This window comes from Triticum dicoccoides, chromosome 7A (assembly GCF_002162155.2).
Source record: "Triticum dicoccoides isolate Atlit2015 ecotype Zavitan chromosome 7A, WEW_v2.0, whole genome shotgun sequence".
Lineage (NCBI taxonomy): Eukaryota > Viridiplantae > Streptophyta > Magnoliopsida > Poales > Poaceae > Triticum > Triticum dicoccoides.
This window is the reverse complement of record NC_041392.1, coordinates 435,148,006-435,158,888: the sequence shown is the minus strand read 5'-3', so window position 1 is coordinate 435,158,888 and position 10,883 is coordinate 435,148,006. Positions and strand designations below refer to the sequence as shown.

Genomic DNA, 10,883 nt, shown 5'->3' with positions numbered 1-10,883 from the left:
GTACAGGAAGGTGATTGCTAAGTATTCTATCAAATAATCCAAATCTAACCTGAGAATTTGCAAACAATCAGATAGTGTATTCAGTGCAGATGTCCTATCACAGTGGGCCTTAAGGCATGCACCCTCAACTGAACACTTCACAAGCTCATGAAGAAACGTTAACACTGCAAGCCAGCCAGAAGAGTCAATCTCCGTATTTGTCTTGCACATGACCTCACGAATCTGCACAGGTGCATTTTCAGTATATTAATACATAGAGAAAACAAATCGTTACAATCAAAGTAGTACAACACAACAGTCTCAACTTCTTTGTCAAATTGACTACACTTAATAGTAAATACTACTAGAATTCTAGGGTGTACACAATTTGTGTCCTGCAAAATGTAAAACTATAGCTCCAACAGCACGCGACAGCTACAGCTAAAAAGCACTGCACGCTAAAGCAAAATTCCAGTTTATAATAATCAGCATTTGAAAATCCATGTCCACAGTTTGTCGGAACTTCGCGTACTCCAACACGACCCCAGCAAGAACGCAGGTCACTGATCAGAATGGTCGTCTATCTGGCTAACATTACAGCCCCGAATCTAAAGCAACCATTGGGCTAATTCCACCGCACACTACGAGATCTCAATCGCATGGAAGCACAGAAGCATTACCAGGTGGCAGACGCCACGCAGCGCGTCGGCGGCGCCAGCACAGGGGGCCACCGCCGCGGCCTTCTCCGCGAGGAACGCCACATCCGAGCCCACCTGCGAACGAGCACACGGACAGTGAGACCAAGAACCAAACCGAGCTGGACGTAAGCAAGTGGGGCCAAGGGTAGGACCTCGTGAGGGGAGAGAGCGGCGGCGGAGGCCGCGAGGGAGGGCGAGGAGGGGGGCAGAAGGAGGCGGCGGAGGAGCGCGAGGAGGGCCGGAGGGGTGGGCGAGGCGACTGACTCATCGCGGAGGGTGAGAAGCGCGGTACGCCACGGCCGTGCCCCGCCTCCCCCGGAGGTGGAGGTGGCCATGAGCCGCCGGCGGCGACTACCGGTGGTTGCTGGCTACGGCGGTCGGCGGGGATGGAACTCGGGAGCGTGAGACGGAGAGGTTTGGGCTTCCCGGAGGGGGGTTTTGGACCTTTGCTTAGACGTCGGGAATGCTTCAACCCAGTAAGAAAAGTCGTTGTATGGGGCCCAAATGCCCGAGTGTGAAGTTTCTGTGCTCGGGCACCATGGTGCCCCTTTCTTTTGAAAAAAAAAAGCAAAACCCATATTTAAAAGTTTCAAAAAATCGAAAATAATTCTGTGTAAACTTGTATGTATTCACTACGGATCCATGAAATTATTTTTTGAAAAATAATAATTTGTAAGCTGTAAAAAAACAAAATTCCAGCCCATTTCAAATACATATTTGTCTTTTTTTGTAGACCACATGGGAAAGCAAAATGTTATGAATTTTTGCACATATGTCGTATGTGTGTGTGTGAGCGTGTTTACAAAAAGTTTCAAACAAATTTGAGCTGTAAAAAATAATTTTTTAAACGGGCACTATGGTGCCCGCGCAGATCTGGCAATATTCGCCAAATGCCCCTCCTTTTTTTCTTTAAATGCCCCTCCTTCTTCATTCATAACTGGATTTGATGTGATGCCCAATGCCCGAGGGCGCCCCTATTTCTCGCATTCAGGGAGGGGACGAACCCTTGCTGAAGGGGTGACTGAGATAGACATCCTTTTTTCTGTTTTAAGTATTTGAAAAATAGTAATCAAGCATTTGGAAAAAATGTTGGACATCTATAGAAAAATTGTTGATCATGTATTAAAAAATAATGATTTTTTAATCATGTATATAAAACTGTTAATCAAGCATTTGAAAAGAAAATATTGAACAAGTATTTGAAAATGATAATCAAGCATTTGGGAGATATTAAATGTGTATAGAAAAATATTAACCATGTATTAAAAAAATTAATATTGCATTTAAAAACCTTAATTAAGCATTTAAAAATATTAGGTTTGCATAGAAAAATATTTAACATGTGTTAAAAAATGTTAATCTTGTATTTCAAAAATGTCGAGGATGTGTATAGAGAAAATATTGACCATGTATTAGAAAAATGCTAATCTTGTATTTGAAATATGTCAAACAGTCATTTAAAAAATGTTAATAAAGCATTTAAAAAATGCTGAAATGTGTATAGAAAAATATTCACCATGTATTCAGAAAATGTTAAACATGTTTTTTAACACAGTACAGACGCAAACGCGCATACACGCACCCCTATGAATGCACACATGCACACCCTATCTCTATGAACACATTCGAGAGACTGAGTTGTCATATCATCTTGAGATTTACGAAGTCACTGTAGGCGCCTCGTCGTCGACGGGAACGTCTCCTCCCACTTCAAGCGCATCGCCAAAAATAAATCCAGGAATAATGCGAACACCAGAATTTGAACACTGGTGGGCTGAGATACCACTATCCCTCTAACCATTCAACCACAGGTTGGTTCGCTGTTAAACATGTATTTGCAAAGTGTTCTTGACATATACTAAAAATGTAGAATGAAAACTAAAAGAAAGAAAATAAAAAAAGAAAAATGCTAATCTTGTATTTGAAAAATGTTAAATACGCATTTGAAAGATATTGAAAATGTGTAGAGAAAAATGTTGATCATGTATTCAAAAAATTATTAAACTCGTATTTCAGAAATGTTAAATGTGTATTTGAAAATTGGTCTTAACATATACAAAAAATATAGAATGAAAACTAAGAAAGAAAAGAAAAACCAAAAAATGAAAACCAAAAAAAGAAACAAAGGAAAAGAGAAAACTGAAAAATAAAACCGAAGAAACAAATGCAAAAAGAATGAAAAAACAAAGAAACAAATGTAAAAGGAATGAAAATAGTAAAAATCAATAAAGAGACAAAGAATAACAAAAAAAGGTTGAAAACCAAGAAAGAGGCAAAACACCAAAAAGAAAAAAAAATGAGTAAGAAAAGAAAACTGATAAAAACAGTGAAAAAACGCAAAGAAAACACAAAAAAGGGAGAAGAAATAACAAAACCAGACCAACAAAAAGGAAAACAAGAAAAAGAAAAGAAGGAGGAGAAAACCGAATGAAAACGAAGCAAAAAAAGAAAAGAAAAAAACAATAAAACTGACAAACCAGGAAAAACAAGTGGAAATCTGGCTCGTTTTGCATCAAGTAGGTCGCGCCCAGTACTATGTGAGGAACTCGACGCTAGCTGGATGCCTAGCGACGCGGCCAACTATGGAGGACATCAGGGATGGAATCCCCTACGATCTTCCTTTTTACTCCCTCCGTTTTAAATATTTGTCTTTCTAGACATTTCAAATGACTACTACATACGGATGTATGTAGACATATTTTAGAGTGTAGATTCACTCATTTTGCTTCGTATGTAGTCACTTGTTGAAATGCCTAGAAAGACAAGTATTTAGGAACGGAGGGAGTACTTTCTTATTATCATTTTAGTGTTCGCGGGTGGGCCGGCCCAGTGAAAATGCATAGGAGCTCTCGGGTGCTACGCCCTCCTATATTCAAAAATAATTTAGTAATTTAAAAAAGTCAAAAAATCCCGAAACTTTTTATGGAATCAAATATGACCAAGTATTGCACTCGTATAAAAAGTTTAAATAGGGAATGACTTTCATTGTATCCAGGGTCAAAGATTTCCTAAAAAAATCCTAGATACAAATACTATTCATGCTATATTATCGTCATAAATTTGTTATTTTTGCCCTGAAGTCAATCGGAATCATTCCTTGGCTAAACTTTTTATATTATCTAGTCATATTTGGTTAAAAAAATATCTCCAGGATTTTTTGGACTTTTTTTTGAATTATTAAATTATTCTTGAATATAGGGGGGTGGAGCACCCGAGTGCTCCTAATCCGCTTCCGCCGGCCCAGTTGCTTGCGTGAGTTGCTATTTCCTTCGGCGGGAGCATATTCCATCTCGCTTAAGAAAGCCCGAATTCTCTCAAATACGACCCATTCCAGACGTGTCCCGGTGTTGATAGGCCAAGTGCAAGAAGAGCTTTTGGCGTACCTTGGTTTTCTTTTCTTTTTTAAGGGAAGAAAAAAAATATGCAATCAAGCCCTAGTGCTCGGGCCTTGCCCGACATTAAACTAACAAAGTCATCAAGCGACCAAGGGTACAATTGCAACATCTAACAACTAACAAGAACAACAGAAAATGGGAAGAAGCAAAGGCGCTGGGAAACAACTAATAAAGCCTCACGCATGAACTTAGAAAAACGAAGAGCTAAAGATGTTGAGGTCCTCTTCCGCGGCTGAGGCGCCAAGAATAGCTAGCATGCCGGCTCTGGAGAAGAAATGGAAACATGCATTGGCAGGGCATACCATCACCAAGCGCTAAGGACCCGGCCAGCCACATCCATCCAAACTCATCTCCAAAGAAGCCCACAGCCTTCTCACCTGGATCGAAAGGTGTTGCTGTTGGTGTCCTGGATTATTGGGTGCTTGCCACGATGGCCCGCTGGTAATGGGTCGGAGGACCCACCGAAGACTAATGAATGGGCCATGCTGGCCCTAGCCCTCGGCGCAATCAAGATGAAGAACTTGTGAAGGCTTGGTGTAGACTTCAGGGCATACCATCACCAAGCACAGTGTCTGCTCATACTGCTGCACCCTCAGTTGCCCCTCCAGTATCTACCCCTCCAATCCAGCAGACGTCACCAGAAGCATTAGTCGACTCACTTCTCTCCACTCCATCGACGCAAATCAGAGTTGCAAGTTAGAGGACTTCACCGCCAGGAGCCAGAGATCAATCCCAGAGCTTAGCTCTGTATTTGTTCAAGCGTTTTGTAACTTTTTGCCAAAGGGGGAGAGTAAATATAGATCATAGGGCTTCGAGAGAGTGTGTGTCTTGAACTAATACCCGGGTGGTAATTAATAACAACATATACACCATTGAACTAATTCCTATACAAAGATCATTTCAAGCAAGTTCAATGTAGGCATGGCAAATGCATGTGATTGTGGACCCTTTAAAATGCAAAGGACATGCATTGGCAAAAGCTCCAAGACTATATTTTTGATTGGGTGATCAAAGATCACATTGAGTTTGTAGGAAAGCCAATACTATTAAAAGAGGACGAGGTCTTGATCATGAGTTGTTTGCTCAAGTGCTTGAATATATTGCTCCAAAAACCCCAGCCACATTCTCACTATCCCAGTCTATCCAAAACCCTAAAGAGATTCTCGGTCCCACATAAACATATATACCCGGACCCACCGAGATACACAAGACACAACCACAGCCTAAACCCTAGAAACTCAGTTCCACCGAGATGGCATTCGGGCCCACCGAAGTGCACTGACAAACTTTCTATAACCCATCGTGTTCATTTCGGAATTACCGAGTGAAACCGGACGGAATTACCAAAACGATGCAAGTGCTTAGGTCACCACATATGGGAGCCACTGAGTGGATTCATCCGGTCTCATCGAAAGATCTAACGTTCGAATCTTTTATACTAGTCGGTCTCACCGAGTTTTTGACCCGGTATCACCGAGTTGTGCATAAAGTGTGTAACAGCTAGATCTTTGGTGATGGCTATAAATACCCCACCCATCACCTACTCTCAGAGAGAGCAACCAGAATGAAACTACACTTCTGATACGTCTCCAACGTATCTATAATTTTTGATTGTTCCATGCTGTTATATTATCATTCTTGGATGTTTTACAATCATTTTATATCATTTTTTGGACTAACCTATTAACATAATGCCAAGTGCCAACTGGTGTTTTTTGCTTGTTTTTTACATTGCAGGGAATCAATACCAAACGGAGTCCAAACGTAGCGAAACTTTTTGTGCATTTTTTTGGACGAGAAGACACCCAATGGGGCCGGAGAAGCACCTGGGGGTGCCCCGAGGGGGCACAACCCACAAGGGCGCGCCTGGGCCCCCAGGCGCGCCCAGATGGGTTGTGCCCACCTCGGTGGCCTCCCGCACCGCCTCTTTGCTCTATAAATACCCCAATATTCCAGAAACCCTAGGGGAGTCAACGAAAATCAATTACAGCTGCCGCAAGTTCTAGAAACATCAGATCCAATCTAAACACCATCACGGAGGGGTTTATCATCCTCATTTGTGCCTCTCCGATGATGCGCGAGTAGTCTTTTGTAGACCTTTGGGTCCGTAGTTAGTAGCTAGATGGCTTCCTCTTTCTCTTTTGATTCTCAATACAATGGTCTCTTGGAGATCTATTTGATGTAAACTTTGAGTTTATGATCAGATCTATGTTTTTATCCATAAAAGTTATTTGAGTCTTTTGATCTCTTATATGCATGATTACGTACAGCCTCGTATTTCTTGCTCGAATCTTTGGTTTAGTTAGGCCAACTAGATCGATTTTTCTTGTCATGGGAAGAGGTGCTTTGTGATGGGTTCGATCTTACGGTGCTTGATCCCAGTGACAGAAGGGGAACCGACACGTATGTATCGTTGCTATTAAGGATAACAAGATGGGGTCTATTTCTACATAAATAGATCTTGTCTACATCATGTCATCGTTCTTATTGCATTACTCTGTTTCTCCATGAACTTAATACACTAGATGCATGCTGGATAGCGGTAGATGTGTGGAGTAATAGTAGTAGATGCAGGCCGGAGTCGGTCTACTAATCTTGGACATGATGCCTATATAATGATCATTGCCTGGATATCATATTTGAAGTTCTATCAATTGCCCAACAGTAATTTGTTTACCCACCGTTGATATTTTTCTCGAGAGAAGCCACTAGTGAAATCTACGGCCCCCGGGTCTCTTCTTTATTATATTTTCCTTCACCATCTATTTTTATTTGCTTTTATTTTCAGACCTATTAATCCAAAAACTCAAAAATACCTTGCTGCAATTTTTATTTATTATTTTATCTCGCGTTCCCGCGAGATCTATTTATCCAATCTACTACAACTTTACCTATCTTTTTACCCGTGAGGGATTGACAACCCCTCTCTTACGTTGGGTCAACAACACCGCTATCTCACGTGCTTAGTGCAAGACCGCGCTGTCGAAAGTCTGCTTCTCACGTGCACTCGTGGTCCGTGACCTACGCCTGCAAACTCCTACATGTTGATGAAGATCCTCGCCAGGATCTACAAGCCCACCTCCACCATGTGGCAAAGTTGGTTTGCCACCCTCTACAAATGGGGCGATGGCGGGGACATAGATCTCGGTGATGCTGGGAGCCTGGATACGCCCACTTGGAAATGTCTGTCGGTCGTCCTCCCTGCTTTTAGGTGTTGCACCACTATGGTGATCGGAGAAGGGAGGAACACTGCCTTCTGGCTGGATCACTAGATGGGCCCGGGCGAAGCCATGCTTGTGGTCCAATTCCATGCTCTCTTCTCGGACTCCCTCCGCCCCAGTTTGTTGGTCGTAGTGGTCTTCTCCAAGCTCTGTGCCCACCTCCAACGTCGACTCTCCTCCATTGCGATCAAGGAGCTCCGTCATCTAACCATCGAGCTGCAGCAGATATTGCTACGCCCCCTCGTCGCTGAAAAATGCGGGCTCTCCAGCTCCCATGCCATGTTCGCCACCAATGGGGTGTATCACCTCCAACTTGTTTCCCTCCCTATCGACGATATCACGCGGGCTCTTCCTGTGGCTCTACCATTGACTTGCTTGTCCTGCGTGTTCGCCACCAGTGGGGTGTATCACCTCCAACTTGTTTCCCTCCCTATCGATGATATCACGCGAGCTCTTCTTGTCACTACAAAAAAAAGACACATCCGTGACATTTTTGGCCAAATAATTTTTTTTCTGTCATGCTTATGACACTTCTATGACAATAATTGTGACAAAATCCAGTATCATCATAGATGTGGTGGGCTCCTACTTCGATGACAAAAAATCATGACAAAAAATGAGCTTTTTGTCCTGGGCGTGCTGGAGACGCAGCTGCATGACATTCTTTGGGCCGTCCATTATGGAAAAACCCATGGTAGAAGCGAGGGCGAGGAAAATATCGGGGGAGTTCCCGATTACGGTGGGTGGTCGGGGGCCGAGCGATGTGTGTTTCTCTAGTACGTACGCACGTGTGTGCGAGGCGTTGCGCTCTAACTGAACCCGAGCGAGGCGTTGGTCTCTAACTAAATCCGAGTGTAAGTGCATCTAGTGCCCCTTAGTGATTTTGGTGTATTGAAGACTTATAGGTTAAGGGACTAATGCGTTTGTGAGTGTACACAGGTCTATAAGTCTATGAGAAGTTTGATATTTACAGGAAAAGTCGACCCCTAAAAATGAATATCTTCGACTAAAGATTTTGGTATTTCTGAAGACTTTCATGAAGACTTTGAAAGTTAAGAAATTGGTGTGTCCGTGAAGACTTGATATTCATGCGAGGAATATGAAGCTTGAAGACTTTCGTTTTCATAGTTTTGTTTTTCTCTTTCTTGAGTCATAGAAAACACCGTACTATTAAAGGGGGTCGAGGAAATACTAAGGAAAAATTTCCATGTGATGCTCAACTCAAAATCCTACACCTACCAATCCCTTCGAGTGAAGCCATTGGAAATCTCATACAGTTCAGTCAACCTTCAGTGACAGAGACGAAGTTCTTCTGGTCTCTGAGGAATTTGTCCTGACTGAGGAGTTAGGAAGTCGCCAGTGCGGATTGCCTACACAGTGATGAACATGATAGCCCTGAGGATTTTGCTATTCAAAATTCCGACCGTTGCTGTGCTATGCGCCAGCTGTCCCAAAATATCTATCCACCTAACGGTCATATCATTGAAGGGCATTTATGTGTTATCATGTCGGGCTGCTCCCTAGGCTATAAATAGCCGCCTCCTACAACCACTAGCTGGTTGGCTGCTCCGAGAGAAACTGACACTTGTCATTTGAGAGCAACCCATCCTCTGAGGACTTTGAGCGAAAATCATCAAGTGAGGAAAAACCAAAAACCCAAAACCCAAATACCTACAAACCCCAAGTGATTGAGCATCACTGAAGAGATTGATCCTAAGTGGATCCGACACTTGTTACCTTTGAAGACTGTGCTTCTTCCAGACGGTTAGGCATCATGGTCTAGAGCATCCAAGAGGAATTGTGGATCGCCGAGTGACCAAGTTTGTGAAGGTTTGGAAGTCGCCTGAAGACTTACCACGAGTGATTGGATGAGGTCTGTGTGACCTTAGTTCAAGGAGAATACGGTGAGGACTGGGTGTCCTGAGCTGCGTGTTCAGGACTAGGTGTCCGGGACTGTGTGTCCTCGAGTTTAAATACTCATCCACTCAAACCAGACGTACAACTGAGAGAGCAGTTGGAATAGGTCTACCAAATCATTGTCTTCACCAAGCTTACTGGTTCTATTTCCTCAACTCTTTCATTTCCTCATAACTATGTTGTGTGTTTGTTCATATCTGTGTTTGAAGACTTTGACTGAAGACTTTCTCAATTTCCTCAGTTCAATTTCTTCAGTCTGTTTGTCTTCATCCTGTGTTATCATGTGATTATGCTTCCTGTACTCTATGTCTGTCTTCATTTCATCATGATGACTATGCTTGTATTTTGTTATGTTTACTTTTGAGTACTTATTCCGCTACTAGTAGTTCTTTACTAAGGAATTTCCTCACCGGCAAATTCCTCAATGAAGAATTTCATAAAAATCGCCTATTCACCCCCCCCCCTCTAGTTGATATAACGCACTTTCAATTGGTATCAGAGCAAGGTACCCCCTTGTTCTATGCGATTTTGGTTTAACCGCCTGGAGTTTTAGTTATGTCGACCGCATGTATGATCAAGGTCTCTGCTGGGTGTCCTACCTTCGATGGGACGGACTACCCCTACTGGAAGAATAAGATGCGAATGCATCTTGAAGCAATTGATAACAATCCCTGGTATGTTCTGGAAAATGGTGTTCCCTCAGTCACACCTTCTCTGAATGCTGCTGATGTGAAGAGATTCAAACAACTCGACTCTCAAGCAAAGAATATCATATGTGGCCATCTGAGCAAAGGACAGTATGGCAGAGTGAGTGCTTTGGAGACAGCGAAGCTTATCTAGGACAGGTTGTCCAAAGTGAATGAAGGAGTCTCAACACAGCGTGATTCTCGAGTTGATGTTCTTCGCAATCTCTTCAACCGCTTCAAAAGACTCGACAATGAAAATGTTCAACAAACCTTCGATCGCCTCACTGACATCTCAAATGAGCTTCAAGCACTTGGTGCCACTGACATCACCGACCATGAGGTGGTGAAGAAATTGTTGAGATCACTTGATTCCTCATTTGACACTCTGGCATTGATGATACAAGAACGTGCTGATTACAAGTCACTTGATCCCGCTGATATTCTCAAGAGGCTAAATACTCATGAGTTCCAACTTGCTGAAAAGAGAGATCTCTATGGTTCAAGCTATGACAGATCTCGTGCACTGAAGGCCAAGGTAGTATCTGAGTCCGAAGATGAAGACTCTGGTAGCAGAGAACTGAGCCATGATCTGGCTCTGCTCGTGAAGAAGTTTCAAAAGTTTTGAAGACGTGGTCGCTTTGGAAGATCCTCAAGGAGCAATGATTCCTCACCCAGTGACTACAAGAAGAGGCTCTGCCACAAGTGCAAGAAACCTGGACATTTCATTCAAGATTTTCCTCAGTGGGAAAAGGAATCAAAGAAGAAGAAATACAAGGATTACAGTTCTGATGATGCGAAGAAAAAGAAGAAATCCACAAAATCCTCACCATCAAAATCCTCAAAGCCTTCATATCACAAGAAGAGCAGCTCCAAGAAGGCCAGGGCATTATTGGCAAGGAAATGGACTCTGAGGCTGAATCTGAAGAAAATGAGGAAGAGGAGTCATCTGAGGAGTCCGAATCCGGAGTGGCGAGCCTTGCTCTCGCT

General features: G+C 42.9%; 1 protein-coding gene across 1 annotated transcript in view; it reads right to left on the bottom strand.

Moving 5' to 3' along the window:
• The window catches only part of LOC119328514 (HEAT repeat-containing protein 6-like), a 24,103-nt gene extending 22,981 nt beyond the window's left edge, over positions 1-1,122 (bottom strand). Inside the window, exons 1-3 of the mRNA XM_037601488.1 lie at positions 830-1,122; positions 660-752; positions 50-222 (exon numbers count right to left, since the gene is read on the bottom strand). Coding sequence (XP_037457385.1) covers positions 50-222; positions 660-752; positions 830-1,012 — 449 coding nt within the window. The 5' untranslated portion in view covers positions 1,013-1,122. The remainder of the gene's footprint in view (positions 1-49; positions 223-659; positions 753-829) is intronic.
• Between the last annotated feature and the right edge of the window lie 9,761 nt (positions 1,123-10,883).